General features: G+C 68.8%; 3 protein-coding genes across 6 annotated transcripts; 1 reads left to right on the forward strand and 2 right to left on the reverse strand.

The window, feature by feature from the left end:
• Positions 1-410: 410 nt before the first annotated feature.
• Positions 411-6,547, reverse strand: ENTR1 (endosome associated trafficking regulator 1). 4 transcript variants are annotated; one of them, XM_041004405.1, is made up of 10 exons: positions 6,473-6,543; positions 5,586-5,735; positions 5,221-5,289; positions 4,700-4,809; positions 4,093-4,506; positions 3,572-3,645; positions 3,072-3,183; positions 2,527-2,589; positions 2,043-2,182; positions 411-1,108 (listed from the first exon to the last, which is right to left on the reverse strand). In XM_041004405.1, exons 1-10 carry the CDS (start codon positions 6,540-6,542, stop codon positions 1,012-1,014), a joined length of 1,299 nt encoding a protein of 432 aa, XP_040860339.1. In that variant the 5' UTR covers position 6,543; the 3' UTR covers positions 411-1,011. The 4 variants fall into 4 exon arrangements, with proteins under 4 accessions (XP_040860339.1, XP_040860341.1, XP_040860340.1 ...); XM_041004407.1 differs by lacking the exon at positions 5,586-5,735 and having other exon boundaries at positions 6,473-6,547; XM_041004406.1 differs by lacking the exon at positions 5,221-5,289.
• Positions 6,548-6,707: 160 nt separating this feature from the next.
• Positions 6,708-12,778, forward strand: PMPCA (peptidase, mitochondrial processing subunit alpha). Its single transcript, XM_041004404.1, has 13 exons — positions 6,708-6,769; positions 6,950-7,152; positions 7,338-7,417; positions 7,780-7,862; positions 8,048-8,142; positions 8,749-8,849; positions 8,988-9,251; positions 9,357-9,449; positions 9,522-9,640; positions 9,864-9,954; positions 10,034-10,096; positions 11,753-11,897; positions 12,274-12,778. Exons 1-13 carry the CDS (start codon positions 6,708-6,710, stop codon positions 12,441-12,443), a joined length of 1,569 nt encoding a protein of 522 aa, XP_040860338.1. The 3' UTR covers positions 12,444-12,778.
• Positions 12,779-13,935: 1,157 nt separating this feature from the next.
• INPP5E (inositol polyphosphate-5-phosphatase E) lies at positions 13,936-18,451 on the reverse strand. The gene is made up of 10 exons (XM_041004631.1): positions 17,943-18,451; positions 17,023-17,146; positions 16,669-16,766; positions 16,392-16,516; positions 15,727-15,846; positions 15,541-15,648; positions 15,105-15,266; positions 14,911-15,026; positions 14,688-14,824; positions 13,936-14,467 (listed from the first exon to the last, which is right to left on the reverse strand). Exons 1-10 carry the CDS (start codon positions 18,449-18,451, stop codon positions 14,335-14,337), a joined length of 1,632 nt encoding a protein of 543 aa, XP_040860565.1. The 3' UTR covers positions 13,936-14,334.
• Between the last annotated feature and the right edge of the window lie 4 nt (positions 18,452-18,455).

The raw sequence follows: 18,455 nt of genomic DNA on the forward strand, positions 1-18,455 counted from the left end.
TTTTAGACCGAGTGCCAGGTTGGCGGTCAGCTTGTCCTGGCAGCTGGTCTAAGGGCTTCCACAGGAAGAAGCGACACGCCAGCGAGCAGGGGTGGTGCTTCTTGGTGTCGTGTCGTCTGTGATGCCACACAAGATTAGAAACATGACCAGACCACCAGCGTGCTGCCACAACCACCTGGCCAAGGTGCTGCGAACGCTGGCCGCCCTGTGCTGTGGCCTGCAGGGACAGGGGACCCAGCCCGGTGGCTCAGCTGCCGAGGGGCCACCATGGCACACCCCAGGGCTTGGCCCGGGCACCTGGGAATCCTCACCCTCTGCTTTGCCCTCAGCTGGGGAGCGTCTCATCAAGGCCAAGATGCCAGCCTCATCACCTTCAGGATGCCCCGTGCAAGAACAGAGGACGACACACATGAACATCAGGATTTATTGCAACCAGCAGCTGTTCACAGCAAGGAGTGGGGCGGTCATCCACTTGAAAAAATAACATCTTCGAACAGCAGCCAGACGGAGGTAGTGTTGATCCCACTGTCCCTGGGCAGCGAGCACATGCGGCCCAAAGGCTGCACACCCCCAGTCCCAGTGACCTGGAGCGAGCTCAGGGCACAGTATGTCCAGCACTGCTCACACCCCAGCCACCAGCACAGGACACAGGTCAGGCAGACAGGCATGGGCGCTCCCAGCCCCCAGGGATATGGGTTGGTCAGAAAGGCACAGGTGCCCAGAGGGACACGTGTCGGGCAGAAAGGCACGGCTATCCTGGGGGACACAGGTCGGACAGGAAGGAGCGGGTGCTGAGCTGCCTGCCTCTGCCAGGGACGCAGTCTGGAACCCGGCCAGCGCCCACGCTCTGGGCAAGGCACGGAAAGACACCACAGAACCCCAGTTGTCATGTTTAGCAATTAAAAAAAAAATTATTGGCTTTTACAAAAATCTTCCAGTAGCTGAGCGGGCTTTCCAGCGCCAGCAGGGAAGAGCACGTGGCCCGCCGTGGCGCCCGGCTGCCAGGCCTGGTCAGCTCGCATCGTCCTCCTGGACCTCCGAGATCCTGTCTATGGACTTGAGGATCTCAGCGACAAGATTCAGTGTTTCCGCACCAGACACCAGCTGCCTGAACAGAAAAGTATGTTAGGAGTGCCACAGCGGCGGCACAGCAAGGGGACGGGCAGGGCAGGGACCTCTGCTGCCCAGGTCAGCAGGCCCGTGAAGCTGTCAGGACACCCGGGGGGCTCATGTCCCTGTCGCCCGCATGTGCCCCTGGCAGGCAGCTCTCTGGCCATTGCAGTGGGACCCAGCAGGTGGGAGAGCTGACCCTGTCCAACAACGGTCAAGTGCTGGGAGAAGGGGACACCATGGCCCAGAGACACCACTGCCTAGTGGAGTGGGGCATGGAAGGTCCTGGCCTCTGGCTGAAGGCAGCAAGGTGGCAGCAGGGTGAGGCTGACATGAGCCGGGGCCTTGGGGGATGTGGCCCCGATGGATTACAGGGGCCAGTAGCACTGTGCCCGGAGCCCTGGTGCAGTGGGGAAATACTGCTGAGGGCGTATGCCTGGATGCAAACTCCCACGCAGCTCCAGGCTGCTGGAGGCACTGAGGGGGTGACCCCAAAGATGGATCTGCAGTCAAAGTCGGCCACCTGTCAGCATCTGGAGCCGTTAGCATGCCAACCTCCCCCCGCCCACCCCGGCGCCTGCTCACTTGGAGGGGAGCACTGCCCAGGTCCAGGATCCCACGCCCTCCCACCCTCACCCCGTGCTCACTTGATGGAGGCATGAGCGCTGCCCAGGTTCAGAACCCCGTCCCCGCGCTCACTGGACGGAGGGGCTCCCCGTGAGATTTAGGACCCCGTGCTCACTTGATGGAGGCGTGTGCACTGCCCAGGTTCAGAACCCCGTCCCCGCGCTCACTGGACAGAGGGGCTCCCCGTGAGATTTAGGACCCCGTGCTCACTTGATGGAGGCGTGTGCACTGCCCAGGTTCAGAACCCCGTCCCCGCGCTCACTGGACAGAGGGGCTCCCCGTGAGATTTAGGACCCCACGCTCACTTGATGGAGGCGTGTGCACTGCTCATGACCACGCGCAGGTTCTGCAGGGCCACATCCGTGTTCTGCTTCACCACGGCGAGGCTGGCGCCCTGGCCGGAACGCAGGGCCTCGTTCTCACGCTTGTAGTTGGAGACCTGAGCCTGGGGGAGGGGCACCGCTGAGCAGCCTGCCCCCACCAGCGGCAGGGGCTCCGTACTGCAGCTCCCTTGGGGAAGCACCCGGCCCAGGCACCACGGTGTCCCCAGCAAGCGGGAGACTGCCTTTATGAAGAAGGCAGGGGGCAGAGAACAGCCCTCTGGGCCCGTGTGACAGGGACCCCGACCTGCCTCCAGGGCGTGTGAGCAGGGTAGGGGACCCTCCCCACGTGCCAGCATCAGGAGGCACACTTAGTTGCCACTGGGGACCCAGGGGGCCAGGCTGACTCCCAAAAGGTCCTTCTGGAACACACTCAGATGGAGGAAACGCAGCCACCATCTCCAATTACCTGCAGCAAGTTCACTTCCTGCTTCAGCCTCAGGACACTGTTCTCTGCTTTGACAGCCCGCTTCTGTCACCCAGAATAAAACAGACAGCATCACCACCCAGGGCTCTCCCCCTGCACCCCCACCCGCAGCTCTGACCAGCTCCAGCTCGGGGCTCTCTCCCCTGCACCCCCACCCGGGGCTCTGACCAGCTCCAGCCCGGGGCTCTCTCCCCCTGCACCCCCACCCGCAGCTCTGACCAGCTCCAGCCCGGGGCTCTCTCCCCTGCACCCCCACCCGGGGCTCTCTCCCCTGCACCCCCACCCCAGGGCTCTGACCAGCTCCAGCCCGGGGCTCTCTCCCCTGCACCCCCACCCGGGGCTCTCTCCCCTGCACCCCCACCCCAGGGCTCTGACCAGCTCCAGCCCGGGGCTCTCTCCCCCTGCACCCCCACCCGCAGCTCTGACCAGCTCCAGCTCGGGGCTCTCTCCCCTGCACCCCCACCCGGGGCTCTGACCAGCTCCAGCCCGGGGCTCTCTCCCCCTGCACCCGGGGCAGGGCCTCTGACCGTCATGACTTCCAGGTTCTGTTCCACCTGCTGCACCACCGACTCCAGGTCATGGAAGTCACTTTCTTCCTTGACCATCTTGGCCTCTAACTTCCGTTCAAGTGTCCTCACCCTGCGCCAGGACAGTTGGTCGGTAACCAGCTGGCCACCATCCCATTGCTCCAGGGATGCGCCTGATGGGCACTGCATTCGGGTGTGCCCCCGGCGGGGTGGAAGGGCAGCGCCTGGCTGGCCGGGGGAGCTGCCCGCCCAGGTCCCCGAGCCCCGGGAACGGCCGAGGGCCTACGTACACTTCCTGGCTGGCCGGGGGAGCTGCCCGCCCAGTCCCCGAGCCCCGGGAACGGCCGAGGGCCTATGTACACTTCCTGGCTGGCCGGGGGAGCTGCCCGCCCAGTCCCCGAGCCCCGGGAATGGCCGAGGGCCTACGTACACCTCCTGGCTGGCCGGGGGAGCTGCCCGCCCAGTCCCCGAGCCCCGGGAACGGCCGAGGGCCTACGTACATCTCTGTCTGAGTCTCAGAGAAGTTCTGCACCTCACTGAGCTTCCTCCTCAGCCTGCAGTTCTCTTCCTTCAACTGCAGAGAGAGACGCCCATCAGACAGCGGCACGCTCTGCAGGGCGCACGGTTCCGGGGCAGCGAGCCAGACGGGGGTCCCTCATGTACCAGTTCCTGCTCCCCGCAGGGAGCCCGAGACCCTGCTGCCTGCCAGGGTGAGCGTCTGTGCAAGCAGGAGGCTGCAGTGCACCCACCACGTCTTGGCAGTGACACCAGTGCACCTGCCTGGACCTTCCCAATGGGCAGGAGCCTCTGGCTGCCAGGCACCACCTCGAGGCACTTCTCACGGGGACAGACCGGGCAGGCCTTTCCGGAGCGGCAGCCCGCCAATGCCCCAACTTCACTCTGTGTGTGGCTGAGACAGGCTACAGCGCCTGCCAGGCATGGTCCTCAGGCCGAGACTTCCACGGGGGAAGGCAGCCAGCCCTGGCAGTCTCCTCGGAGCCACGGCCCAGGCAGCACTTACAGCTTCGTAACTCATTTGCAGCGTCCGCAGGTGCCTGTCGCCCAGCGACTCTCCGGGGGCTGCGAAGTCGGTGCCAGGACTCCCCGCAGGGGATGGTGGAGAGACCCGTGACTCGGTGTCGCTCAGTGTCCACGGGGGCAGCGACTCAGGCCCCGCCAGCTCAGACGGGGCGGACAGGAAGGACAGGTACGTGCTGCAGGGCGACCCGCTGCCCGGGACCCTCGAGGTGTGGGTCTGCTCCACGGTGGATGGCAGGTAGGCCCCGCTCCAGCCATCGTCGTCGTCCTCCTCCTCGAGCAGGTCTCCGGCGCCCGTCGGGTCTTCAAAGAACGGCTGCGAGTACTCCAGCCCGTACCCCGTGGCCTGGGGGGCAGGGTGTGTATGCCGGAACCCCAACGTGTGCCGCGAGGCTTCCTGCAGACGGCGGAGAAGGCAGCGGCTAACCCGGCAGCCTCCGACCCCCCTGGGACTGCCCCAGCCTGGACAGCTGCCCCCGGGGCCCTCGCACCCGCAAGCCTCCCCTAGCCTCCCGGAACAGGGTGCCACAAGCGCAGGAGCGAAGCGGCGTGCTCCGAAGCCCGCCCCGCCAGCCAGGGCTCGGCTGCACCTGTGGGTGCGCTCGGCCGGCGTGCTCCGCGGACAGGCCAGCACTCTTGCTTTTCAGGAACTCCTTGAAGGAGAACGGGTTAGGCTCTTCAGCGTCTTCCGGCTTGTCATCTGGAAGGACAGACACGACACGTCCAAGGTCCCCAAGGCTGAGCCGAAGGAGTCCTCCAGGTCACCTCTACCCAGGGCCCAGCGCAGGAGGGTTAGCTGGCCCCAGCAGGAGCCGACTGCAGGGAGCACCACCCGGATCTGCCTCAGCCCTCGGCCCTGCACCCTGGCCACGCCACAGGCACGCCCGAGGAGGAGGGGCTGCTAGCTGCCCAGGTGGCCTGGTGCCCCGCAACCTGGCAGCCGCCGCTCTGGTACGCTCCATCTGATCTCCCACCTCTGTTAGCACACCGGGAAAAGCAGCCCCGGCAGGGTCCCCCCACCCAGCCCGGTTCCCCGGAAGGCCAGGCAGCAGCCGGCACCTGGCTCAGTGTCAGGTGGAGAGAAAGAGAAGTGATTACCGAGCTACTCTACCTCCAAAGCGGGCGTCCCGGGCCCCCAGGGGGCCTGGCTTGGTACCCCTTCCCTTTGCACAGCCGAAATCTGCGAAGAGACGCTGTCACTCCACCAGCAGGGCTGGGGTCTGCAGCACAGGGGCCTCGCCAACCTGGGCGGGCATACCCCTCTGGCCCAGACCTGGGCACGCAGCCACAGGGAACGGGCCCAGTCCCCGGAGACCCTCCGCCTGCAGGTCATCTGCGGGACCAGGGTTCCTCCCCTGCCCCGGGCACTGACCACGCTGGATGGAAACGGGGAGAGGGGCTCCCCGAGACCGACGCTGAGCTCCTGGTGGGCGGCCGGGGCGAGGCCAGGGGGTTCCCTCGGCTCCCCCGGCTCACCTGTATCCCCCACCGAGGCCAGCACTGGGCTGGGCACATAGCACATAAACGTGGGCCGGATGCCGAGGAGGTGGGAGTCCAACTCCCTGCCTCGGGGGCGCTCACAGTCTAGCTGGGGGAGACAAGACCGGCGCTCATAGAACGCGGGAGCTGGAAGGGACAATGGAGAGCGACCTCACCGCGGACCCTGCAGGCTGGGCGGGCGAGCGAGCGCCCCGGCCCACTCCCCTGCTCCGGCCAGCTCCCTGGCCCTTCTCTGCAGCCCAGGCCGGCTCCCCGGCCGCGCTTCCCCGACCCCCGACTCCCTGGTCCCGTTCCCCTGCTCCGGCCCCGGCCCCGGCCCCGCTCCCCAGCCCCGGCCCCGGCCCCGCTCCCAGAGCCCGCTCCCCTGCTCCGGCCCGCTCCCCAGCCCCGCTCCCCGGCCTCGGCCCCGCTCCCCTGCTCGGCCCCGCTCCCCGGCCCCGGCCCCGCTCCCCTGCCCGGCCCCGCTCCCCTGCTCGGCCCCGCTCCCCTGCCCGGCCCCGCTCCCCTGCTCGGCCCCGCTCCCCGGCCCCGGCCCCCGCTTCCCGGCCCCGGCCCCGCTCCCCTGCTCGGCCCCGGCCCCGCTCCCCTGCTCGGCCCCGCTCCCCGGCCCCGCTCCCCTGCTCGGCCCCGCTCCCCGGCCCCGCTCCCCTGCTCGGCCCCGCTCCCCTGCTCGGCCCCGCTCCCCGGCCCCGCTCCCCGGCCCCGGCCCCGCTCCCCTGCCCGGCCCCGCTCCCCAGCCCCGCTCCCCGGCCTCGGCCCCGCTCCCCTGCTCGGCCCCGCTCCCCTGCTCGGCCCCGCTCCCCGGCCCCGGCCCCGCTTCCCGGCCCCGGCCCCGCTCCCCGGCCTCGGCCAGCTCCCCTCACCGTCGGGAATGACCAGGCTCCGGGCCCGGGACAACGGGGGCGCGCCCGGGCGGCGCGGGTAGCCGGCCATGGCCGCGGGCCGGGCCTCAGCGCGGCAGCAGCGGCCCCCGGGTCCCGGCCCCGCGCGCCCCGCGGCCCCCGCCGTCCGCCGCCCCGAGCCTCCGGCCGCCCCTTCCGCCGCTCCGAACGCCGCGCCGGCGGAAGTGACCACAGAAGCGCTGGGCGGCGACGCAAGATGGCGCGGCTGGTGCTGGCGGCGGCGCGGCTGGTGCGCGGCTCGGCGCGCCGGGGGCCGAGGTGAGCCCCGGGGCCGGGCGGGCGGCCCGCGGAGGGGGCTCGGGCCCCGGCTGCCGCGCGTGGGTCGGGGCCGGGGGCCGCGGCCCGCCCGGCCGGGCGCCCCGTGCCGTCGTCCGCTCGGCCCCGGGCCCCGGGCGGCCGCTCGCGCACTGACCGCTGCCCGCGCGTCCGGCCTTGCAGGTGGGCCGCCCCGGGCCGCCGGCGCTTCAGCAGCGGCCCGGGCTCTGCGGCCGTCCCGCTGTCCTCGCCCCTGCCCGGCGTCCCCACGCCCGTGTTCGCCACCGTGGGCGGGCAGGAGAAGTTCGAGACCAAGGTCACCACGCTGGACGACGGGCTGCGCGTGGCCTCCCAGAACAAGTTCGGACAGTTCTGTACCGTGGGAAGTGAGTGGTGGGCAGGGGCAGCCCCGGGGAGAAGGCCAGGGTGGGTGGATGGGCGCCGTTGGCCAGCCTGGGGCTTTGCGGCCTGATGGCTGCTGGACGCGCCCTGATGGCTGCTGGACGCGCCCTGATGGCTGCTGGACGCGGCCCGCCGCCTGCCCTCTAACCTGCTCCCTTCGCATTTGCAGTTCTGATCAATTCAGGCTCCAGGTACGAAGCCAAGCACCTCGGCGGGATCGCTCACTTCCTGGAGAAGCTAGCATTTTCGGTCAGTGTTGCCGTGGAGGTCTTCCATCTGCCGGGTCACTCCCCAGATGGTCAGGCTGGAGCCGGTGGGGGGGGCAGGAGGTCCGTCTGGGTCTCCCACGTGGGTGCGGGAGGTCGTGGACCACCCCCCACTGCCTTCCCAGGCCACGAGCCGGGAGCTGGGTGGGAAGTGGAGCAGCCGGGACTCGAACCAGCGCCCAGCAGCGGCCCCGGGGACAGTCTGAGTCTGTTCTCAGGCAGTGGTGAGGTGGCCAGCGTGCTGTGGGACTCGGGAGGGAAAGGCCCGCGTGTCCTGCGAGCAGAGGCGTTGGTCTCGAGCCGCCTTCTCACTCGGTCTTCATCGTGCCCCCTTCGCGTGGCTAGTCCACGGCGCGTTTCAGCAGCAAGGACGAGATCCTGCTCACGCTGGAGAGACATGGTGGCATCTGTGACTGCCAGACGTCCAGGTACACAGCTCCCACGCGCAGCGTGCCCTGCTGCCCACACTGGTGGGGACAGACAGGGCCCCAGGCCTGCCCACGGCTGACCTTGGAGTCGGGAGTGACGGGGTGTAGGCCCGGGGCTGGGGTTTGGAGCGGAGGGGTCGGGGGTCCTTCCCGCCAGCCCCCAGCACGCCTCCTCTGTCTTCCAGGGACACCACCATGTATGCTGTATCTGCGGACAGCAGAGGCCTGGACACAGTGGTGGAGCTGCTGGCCGAGGTGGTCCTGCACCCCCGGCTCACGGGTACGGCTCAGGTGCTGGGGGGCCGGGGCAGAGCTGGAGCGCCGAGGAGCTGGGCTCAGAGCCTGGGTGACCCTCCCACACCTGCCTCTGGTGCTCCAGCTGGGAGTGCTGGCAGTCCTGGCCCACGTGGTGTGGGGTGTCCGAGTCGCGTCTCCGGTCCCTTCCTTGGCCTTGGGGTGGCAGCGCCGAGTGCCCATCAGGAGCGGCCAGGGCGCTCGCTCGCCGTCCACCCTTCCCCGTGCATCTACAGTGTCATGTAGCTGCACCCGGAAGTGAGTGTGCGTGGGGGCCGTGCCTGGCGTCCCCTCACCGTGTTCCCGGTCCCGTCCGCGGCATTGCCGCTCATAAGCCTGTCTTCTGAGCCCCTTCGCATGGGGCCTGACTCCACACGCAGAGTGGACACGTCGTCCCGGGAGCCAGGGAAGCTTTTCCAGCTGCTTGCTGGCAGAGCTGACCTGCGAGGCCCTGGTCCCCGCCCGCGCTGGGCAGGTGCTCCCGGCCCGCTCGGTGTGCCCAGGCCTGGGCCAGCACGGGGGCTTGGGGCCGAGGAGGGCTGGGCTTCTGCGCTTCCGAGCCTGCAGCACGTCCCCCTGGGCTTCCCCGCAGAGGAGGAGCTGGAGCGGGCACGCATGGCTGTGCAGTTTGAGCTGGAAGACCTCAACATGCGGCCGGACCCGGAGCCGCTTCTCACAGAGATGATCCACGAGGTAGGGCCTGCGGCGGCCTCGGGCCCGTCTGCAGCAACCCCCGTTTGTGTTTCCCGGGGGGGAATGTGGCTGCTGCGGCCCCCAGGCACCGGGGCGTGGGCTCAGCCTGCCCATCACGCATGCGTCCGCTTGTGCCAGGCCGCCTACAGGGAGAACACGGTTGGCCTGCGCCGTTTCTGCCCCCCCGAGAACTTGGCGAAGATGGACCGCGAGGCGCTGCACTCCTACCTGCGCACCTACTACGCACCCAGCCGCATGGTGCTGGCCGGCGTGGGCGTGGAGCACGAGCACCTGGTGCAGTGTGCCAGGAAGCACCTGCTTGGCGCCCAGCCGGCCTGGGGGGTGGCCGAGGCCGTGGACGTGGACAGATCGGTGGCGCAGTACACTGGGGGCATCGTCAAGGTAACGGGACGGGTCAGCGGCCCCTCCCGGTGCTGCAGGCCCCGCTCCCTGCTGGCCGCCTCGGCCGGGCCTGGGGCCGAAGCCTGACGCCCGTCCTCTCTGCAGCTGGACAGGGACATGTCCAACGTGAGCCTGGGCCCGACGCCGATGCCCGAGCTCACGCACGTCGTGCTGGGGCTCGAGAGCTGCTCCTTCTTGGTGAGTGGGGGCGGGTGGGGAGGGCGGGGCCGGCGTGTGGACCCGTCCTAGCCCCCTCGGCCTGCCCTGCAGGAGGACGACTTCATCCCGTTCGCCGTGCTCAACATGATGATGGGTGGCGGCGGCTCGTTCTCGGCCGGCGGGCCTGGCAAGGGCATGTTCTCCAGGCTCTACCTCAACGTGCTCAACAGGTAGCTTCCTGTCGCCCTCAATCCTCACGGCCGGGCCTCCCCTGGGCCCCGCGGCCCCTCAGCCCCACCCGGGCCTCCCCTGGGCCCCGCGGCCCCTCAGCCCCACCTGGGCCTCCCCTGGGCCCCGCGGCCCCTCAGCCCCACCTGGGCCTCCCCTGGGCCCCGCGGCCCCTCAGCCCCACCTGGGCATCCTTTGGACCCAGCAGCTCCGTGTCCTCTCCAGGCACCACTGGATGTACAGTGCCACCTCCTTCCATCACAGCTACGAGGACACGGGCCTGTTGTGCATTCACGCCAGCACCGACCCGAGGCAGGTGCGTGTCTCCCCAGCCCCACGCTGGGCGCTGGCTCCAGGACAGGCCGTGGGCTTACCCCACTCGCTGTGCTCGGCAGGTCCGGGAGATGGTGGAGATCCTCACCCAAGAGTTCATCCTGATGGGCGGCTCAGTGGACGCGGTGAGCGAGGCCCTGGCAGGGGCTGCCGTGCGGGCTAGGGGAGCGGGTGCAGCCTTGGCCCCGGTGGGGGTGCTGTGTGGGCGGGGGGAGCGGGTGCAGCCTTGGCCCCGGCGAAGAGTGCTGTGTGGGCTAGGGGAGCGGGTGCAGCCTTGGCCCCGGTGGGCTGGGGGTGCTGTGTGGGCGGGGGGTGCCGTGCAGGCTGGGGGAGCGGGTGCAGCCTTGGCCCCGGTGGGGGTGCTGTGTGGGCGGGGGGTGCCGTGCAGGCTGGGGGAGCGGGTGCAGCCTTGGCCCCGGTGGGGGTGCTGTGTGGGCGGGGGGTGCCGTGCGGGCTGGGAGAGCGGGTGCAGCCTTGGCCCCGGCGAAGGGTGCTGTGTGGGCTGGGGGAGCGGGTGCAGCCTTGGCCCCGGTGGGGGTGCTGTGTGGGCGGGGGGTGCCGTGCAGGCTGGGGGAGCAGGTGCAGCCTTGGCCCCGGTGGGGGGTGCCGTGCGGGCTGGGGGAGCGGGTGCAGCCTTGGCCATTCCTGACCTGCCTGTGAGAGCCATGCCCTGGATGCCTCCCGGCCGTCCTGGCCTGGGTTTGCTGTTGGTTTTTTGTTCCCCCGTTAGAGCCAGTTGACATTGTGTATGCCTGAGAGGGTAGGAGCTGTGCACTCCTGCTGCCCACTCCCCAGGTGCCTGGCCCAGCGGGGAGCAGAGGGCATGTGAGGCTGGAACCTCCATGTGGGCCTCCCGCATGGGCGCCGTCCATTGCTCGCCCAGGCCAGAAGTGGGCCAACTGGGACTTGTGCAGCTGCCGCCTGGACATCTGCCCCCATGCAGTGCCATGGCTCACTTCCTGTGCCCTCCCGGGGCTGCAGGTGGCTGCAGTGCAGGGGTCCCAGAATGGCTTTGGCACAGGGGCACACAGCCTCTGCCTGTGACACAGGCACCCCACACGGGTGCCAGCTCTGGTCGTGACTGCTGCAGTGTGACCACTCCTGGGAGAGCAGTGGGGGATGGCCTGAGGACTCGGGGACCCCCGGGTGGGGCTCCTGGCTGAGTCTGATCCAGCCCCAGACACTGCAGCCGTCCGCGAGTGGACCAGCGGATGGAAACTCGATCAGTCTCTCCACTCAGCCTTCCAAATAATGGAAGAAAAAAAGAGAATTGGGTATCCTGTCAGAGTCCTAGGGAGAACTCCCTCACCTATGGGAGTCGGTTGCGTGGCTTGGAGCCTGCGGCTGGAGGCCGGGGTGCAGGGCTGAGAGCCGTCAGGTGTTAGGGCCGTTAGGGTCAGGAACCATCAGAGCTCAGGCACCGTCCAGCTGCGTTGGAGCTTGGGGTGGTGGGGCCGAGCGTGGGGCTGGGGTCGCTGAGGGCCCCGTGGGGCTGGGTGTGGGGCCGGGGATGCTGAGGGCCCCGTGGGGCCGAGCGTGGGGCCGGGGTCGCTGAGGGCCACGTTGGGCTGGGCGTGGGGCCGGGGTCGCTGAGGGCCCCGTGGGGGCGGGCGTGGGGCTGGGGTTGCTGAGGGCCCCGTGGGGGCGGGCGTGGGGCTGGGGTTGCTGAGGGCCCCCTGGGGCCGAGCGTGGATCCGAGCGTGGGGCCGGGGATGCTGAGGGCCCGTGGAGCCGAGCGTGGGGCCAGGGTCGCTGAGGGCCACGTGGGGCTGTCCCCTCAGGTGGAGCTTGAGCGAGCCAAGACGCAGCTGAGGTCAATGCTGATGATGAATCTGGAGTCACGGCCGGTCATCTTCGAGGACGTGGGCCGGCAGGTGCTGGCTACACACTCCAGGAAGCTGCCGCACGAGCTGTGTGAGCTCATCCGTGAGTGCCGTGGACGTGCGAGGCCCTGTGGGGGGTGCCCGGTGACGGGCTCTGTGGGGGCCTGGCAGTGGCTGTGGTGTCTACTGGGCTCCTGGAGTCAGCTCAGTGGGGGTCGGCAGGTGCCCAGGTGGGGGGGCAGCAGGGTTGCACTGTAGCACTGGGCTCTGGGAAGGTCGTGACCACATGAGCTTGCCCACCGAGGGGGCACTCGGGGTCCCTCGGTGTCACCTGTCGGCGGCCCCTCCTGCCCTTGGTTTCCCTCCTGGGTTCTCGAGTGTGGCAGCATGGCCTCCTTTGCCCTCCCATCTACGCGGCTGCCCTTGGGGCCGTGCGGGCACAGGCTCACGGAGCCGATGTCGTCTGTGTCCCGTGCCAGGCAAAGTGAAGCCGGAGGACATCAGGAGAGTGGCGTCCACGATGCTGCGAGGGAAGCCAGCGGTGGCCGCCCTGGGCGACCTGCGCGACTTGCCCCCCTATGAGCACATCCAGGCGGCGCTGGCCAGCAAGGACGGGCGCCTGCCCAGGACCTTCCGGCTTTTCCGCTAGAGCTCTTGGCCCGGTGTGAATGCTCTCCTGGCACCGCTGCGGACATGGCATGAAGGCATGTGGCTCTGCCGTGGTGCCCAGGGCCCCCCACCCAGCCTTGTGGCTGCTGTGGCGCGGGTGTGAGTACTGGTGGGGCCCGGCAGAGCACAGAGCCACAGGGCGCAGCTGCCGGGCTGGCAGACTTGGCACGGGAGCCCCACCCGCTGCCCGAGCCTTTCCTGACAGCCTGGGCTGCACGCTGGGCTGCCAGTCCTGGGGCAGCCACGGGACACTGGGACTGGCCGGACTAGGACAGCCACGGGTGCTGCTCGTGTGTGGTGATAAAGTGATACCTCTGACAAGCGTGTTCTTTTTTTTTTTAAAGATTTATTTTTATTATTTTTTTATTGGAAAGGCGGATATACAGAGAGGAGAGACAGAGAGGAAGATCTTCCGTCCGATGATTCACTCCCTAAGTGAGCGCAACGGCCAATACTATGCCGATCCAAAGCCAGGAGCCTCTTCCGGGTCTCCCACGCGGGTGCAGGGTCCCAAAGCTTTGGGCTGTCCTCGACTGCTTTCCCGAGCCACAGGCAGGGAGCTGGAAGGGAAGCGGTGCTGCCGGGACAGAACCGGCGCCCATATGGGATCACGGGCGTACAAGGCAAGGACCTTAACCACTGCGCCACCGCGCCGGGCCCGACAAGCGTGTTCTTGACCCAGGTGGAGGGAGGCGTGGGGAGCTTTGGTCACGAGCAGTGGCGTTGCCATCTGTATGCCAGGTGTGTGCCCAGAGAGGAGGGTGTGACAGACGGCTGATGTGTGGCTGGAGCAAAGCTGGATGGCTGGGAGGTGTGACTGTGGGCCCAGGGCCAGTTGGGCAGCCCTGCAGCCTTGGGAGCTGGGCAGGTGGTGGGCTTCCCAAAGTCCCCTAGGACCACCACAGGCCTGGGGCTGCGGCCAGTCAGTGAGCCTGTGGGGGACGGGTGTCTGTGTCCTGGCCAAGCTGCCTCCTGAACCTTTGGCCACAGAAGTGGCCAGGCTGGGCATAGGAGCAGGTGTGAGGGGCAGTGGGCAGTGTCACCTGGGACACCCGCATCTGTACCCTGTGAGCGCCGGGGTCAGGGAGGACATGACACCCTCCTGGGGTGACCTAGAGCTGCTGGTGGTGCACCTCTGGGCGTGTGTGTGGGTGCCATGGCAGCCAAGGCCTGTGGGTGACAGGTGTTGGGGTGGGCATGGTGCCACGCTGCCACAGGCTGCCAAGGAGTCTCCATGCGGAGGCTTTGACGACAGAAGAGCCAGACTGCTGAGCAGCGCTGCTAAGCAGTCCTTGGCAGCCAGCTGGGAACCAGGGCCTCTGAACACACGCGTCCCCGCCCTGCAGCACAGCCCCACCCACACAGGACTCCCTGCCAGTGGGCGACACAAAGATTGGATTCCACAGTCACTTCCTGGGGACTGGCCAGCTCACACAGGGCCCACCACCCCTCGGCGGTTGGGCAGTACCCCAGCCTGTGGCCCTGGGCAGGCCCAGCTGACACCAGAAGAGCACCCAGCTTCCCTCCGAGACCCAGTGTGGCCAGCAGGAGTCTACATTCAATATATGCATTTATTCAAAAATATAAATATGGAAAAATAAATATCTAAGCGCCATCTGAACATTCTGGGCTCCACACGCAGTCAGGGCCGTGAGCGGTGATGCCGACGGCCTCAAGAGCCTGAGGCCGGAGTGGGTGCCCAGCATGGCGTGCAGGCCCTGCCCTGGACTGGCATGGAGGTGCTCCCTTGTAGTGCCCAACCGGCCTGTGGGGAGGGGAGGAGAGGGCCGGCCATGGGCGTGGTGGGGAGAGCGGGTGGTCCCAGGATGGCTGGCCTCTGGTCAGGTGCTGCCCCGGGCGGCCTGGCAAGCTCAGGACACGGCGCAGACGGCGCTCGAGTTGCGGGCCTGGAGCGCCTGCTGCCGCTGCGCCTCCTTGGAGATCCGCCGCTTGATGCCCAGCAGGTAGAGCTCCCGGTCGAACTTGCCAGCGGCCAGCGGGATGCTGCAGGCCAGAGAGCCCTCAGCCTGGCCTGGCGCCATGCTGTAGCCCATCCCGGAGCACCCACAGCGCCTGCTGAGCCCTGCCACCCCACAGCTCCTGGCCCAGTGTCCCTCTCCGTCACTCTGCACCTCTGACAAAGCCAGGAGTGAAGGCTTTGTCACTGCCCTCCCGCCCCTGGCTCTGGGCCATATGTGAGACCCACCAGCCCGTGCCGACTCACTTGTCCCGGCCAGGCCGCACCCGGACCCGGAAGAGCGCGTACACGGGGCGGTGGTCGGACGTCTTGATGCCGGGGCAGGTTGAGTACCTCACGGGGCAGATGTCACCCTTGTGCCGGCTACGGAACAGCACCCGGTCCTGCGGGGGGGGGGGGGAATGGCTAGGCCTGGGCCCTGTACCAGCACCCCTCCACGCCAGGGCCAGGCGAGGCGGCCAGGCTGTACCGTGTACGAAGGCGTCCGCTGCTTGGACGTGCTGTCATAGGTGTCCTTCCCAACATCGAACTTGTACGACGGCAGGAAGTGGATCGCCGCCTCCTGGAAGCCCTTGAAGATGGACCCTGTGAGGTCGCCCAGACTGGTTAAGACCGGCGTGGGCCAGCTCAAGGTGGACCCTGTCCCGAGTGACCCGGCCTAACCTTTCTCCATCTCACGCGTGAGCTGGTCCTGCTGCAGCAGCGCCCCCACGTCCACCTGCAGGTCCTGCTTCAGGGCAGCCTCCACGGCCACGCGGCCACCACTCAGACGGAAGTTGAAGTCGCCAAACCAGAAGACCTGGTCGAAGCGTGTGGTGACATCACCTGTGGTACCAGGGCAGGGGGCACTGAGGGGGCCGGGCACTGAGGGGGCCGGGCTGGGGCCTTCCCAAGTCATGGCCAGGTGCAGGGGTGACGTGGGGCAGGTGCAGGGGTGACGGGGCTGGGCTGGGTCCTTCCTAAGTCACAGCCAGGTACAGGGGTGTCCTGGGGCAGGGGCAGGGGTGACGTGGGGCAGGGGCACTGAGGGAGCCGGAATGAAGTCTCCCCAAGTCACGGCCAGGTGCAGGGGTGTCCCGGGGCGGGGCGGCAGCCTCACCGGCACTGGAGTGGTAGGGGTTGGTGTCCGGTACGTTCCTGGGCAAGGCCAGGGCCTGCACTGTTCTGCTGTAGTCCAGCAGCCGCTCGGCCACCTTCCCGTCACCGGCTACGGAAAGCGGATGTCTGCAGGGAGAGTCCCCTGCCGCCCGGGCCGCCCCTGCGGGAGCCCCCGAACCCGACTCACAGGTAAAGTGCGAGGTGATGAAGAGGAAGGAGGTGCCGAAGAAGGTGAAGCCCACGCCCAGAGCCCCCTTGGTCTTGATCTGCGACACGATGCGTGTGGTCACCGTGGAGCACTCCACCTCTGCGGGCGGGCAGGGGGAGTGGGGCTCAGACGCGGAGGGGGAGGAAGGACGGGGCAGGTTAGACGCGGGGCGCAGGTTAGACGCGGGGCAGGTTAGACGCGGGGCGCAGGCATGGAGGGGGAGGAAGGACGGGGCAGGTTAGACGCGGGGCGCAGGTTAGACGCGGGGCGCGGTTAGACGCGGGGCGCAGGCATGGAGGGGGAGGAAGGACGGGGCAGGTTAGATGCGGGGCGCAGGTTAGACGTGGGGCAGGTTAGACGCGGGGCGCAGGTTAGACGCGGGGCGCAGGCATGGAGGGGGAGGAAGGACGGGGCAGGTTAGACGCGGGGCGCAGGTTAGACGCGGGGCGCGGTTAGACGCGGGGTGCAGGCATGGAGGGGGAGGAAGGACGGGGCAGGTTAGATGCGGGGCGCAGGTTAGACGTGGGGCAGGTTAGACGCGGGGCGCAGGTTAGACGCGGGGCGCAGGTTAGACGTGGGGCGCAGGTTAGACGCGGGGCAGGTTAGACGCGGGGCGCGGTTAGATGCGGGGCGCAGGCGCCCACCTGAGCAGAACCAGATGAGGTCCCTGCGGATGAACAGGGACATGTACAGCACGCCGTGGGCCGCCGAGGACAGCAGCACGTAGCGTGGGCCCAGCGTCTCCTGCAGGCGCGTCTCCCACTCCCGCCTGTGGGCACAGCAGAGGAAGCCCCAGACATGGTCTCCTTCCCCTCACGGGGGCCGGGCTCAGCACCACTCCCCAGGCAGACCCAGCTCGGTGGGAGGATGGAGAACCCGGGTCGTCCACAGAACAACCACCCCACGCCCGCCAGCACCCACCTGTCGGAGCAGCCCTCCTGGACGCCGACCACATACAGGTCCTGCGTGTAGTCGGCCTCTGTGGGCAGCAGCAGCTCATCCAGGCTGGGCGGGAGCTCCTGGGGACAGCGTGGGCAGCTGGTCCACCACCCCGTGGCCCCACGGAGCCGCCAGGCAGCGGACACACAGCCTGGCTTTCCGGGCGGTCTGTTCCCCCCCCAGGCCTGAGCACCTGCAGCCCCCGTCCCGGTGCCGTGCATGGGGTTCCGTGTGCAGTGCGTAGGTACCGTGCACACAGGCGTGTAGGGTACACAGCTGGGGCAGGTGTGCATGCATATGCTTGCATGCGTGGTCTGGCCGGGCCCGGGGCCTCACCTTTTGGCCCTGCATGTTCCAGGTAGCCACGAACAGGGCCAGGCTGCGGTCTGGGAAGTATCGTGCCAGTTCCTCGGCGCCCAGTAGGGCCCCACTGGCCAGCAGGCTCCCCTCCAGGTAGCTCCTGAGAAGGGACAGGCATTGGGGTGGCTGGGGGGCCCCTCCCGGGGTCAGTGCCCAGCCAAGGCCGCCCCCTGCGCCAGGGGAGCTACGCAGGCCGCCTTCACTCTGCCCTCAGAGCACCTGGACCCCCAGGTCCTACAACAACATGCCCATCACTGTCCCCCTAATTAGCGGTGAACAGAGGGGGTTTGCTGGGATGCAGTATGCTGAGCTGTGGCATCCCATATGGGCACCAGTTCGAGTCCCAGCTGCCCCACTTTCCAAGCAGCTCTGGTCTGTGGCCTGGGAAGGCAGCAGCGGGCGGTCCAAGTGTTTGGGCTCATGCACCCGTGGGAGGCCAGGACGGAGCTCCCGGCTTTGGACCGGCCCTGTCTGTCACTGCAGCCTTTTGGGGGGTGAACCACTGGACGGAAGCTCTCTCCCTGACTCTCAAATCCACTCAGCATACAGGGAGGCCACGTGAAGGCGGAGGCTGGCATGATGTAGCCGCCAGCCCAGGATTACCGGGGCGCTTTGAGCTGGGAGGCAGTGGGGTCCTGCCCAGGCTCCCAGAGGCCAGGCTCCACTGCCCGGGTCATCTGGATGGGACGTGGGGGGCTCCCAGTGCACCTGCTCCCCTCCCGCCCACCCCACAGGCCACGCGGCCACGGCAGGGTGCCTTGGGGAACAGGCCTGGACAGCACGCTGGTCTGGCGGCCGATGCTGGGCCCCGGGCCGGGAAGCGTGGGTCCCGGGAAGATGCCCGCTGGTGCCCCTGGAGGAGCCCCGTCTCCCGCGTCTCTGGGCAGCGCCCCTACCTGCTGCGGACGTCTTTGGTGCGGATGGGCGCCAGCAGGCTGAAGGACTTGGTGGACAGGGAGTGGTCGTCACAGGCCAGCGGGCTGCTGTGGGCCCGCGCCAGCTCCAAGTCCCCGGCCGAGGGCGGGCGCGGGGGCCGCAGGCTGGGCAGCCCCGGGGAGCTGCCGCCCGAGCCGCTGGCCCAGGAGCAGGGGCGGCCGCCGCGGGCCGGGCGCCAGGCAGGGATTTCCTGCAGGGAGCCGCTGAGGCAGGGCGCGGGGCGGCCGGCGGGCAGGGGCGCGGGGCTCGCGGCCGGGCCCGGGCCCCTGCTCGGACTGGCCCCGTTCGGGGCAGCCAGGTCCTCCTGGCCGCTGCGCACACGCCGCCGCCGCCAGCCCCGGTCATCCAGGGAGAGGGCGCGCTGCAGCCGGGGCCGCGCGGGCGGCCGGGGGGTCAGCGCTTTGGCCTGGGCGGGCCGCTCCTCGGGCGCCGGGCCCGGGGTTCCCTCGGCGGGCCGCCCCCGGAGCATGCCG

Source organism: Ochotona curzoniae, unplaced genomic scaffold (assembly GCF_017591425.1).
Source record: "Ochotona curzoniae isolate NIBS_2020 unplaced genomic scaffold, NIBS_Ocur_1.0 scaffold_3208, whole genome shotgun sequence".
NCBI lineage: Eukaryota > Metazoa > Chordata > Mammalia > Lagomorpha > Ochotonidae > Ochotona > Ochotona curzoniae.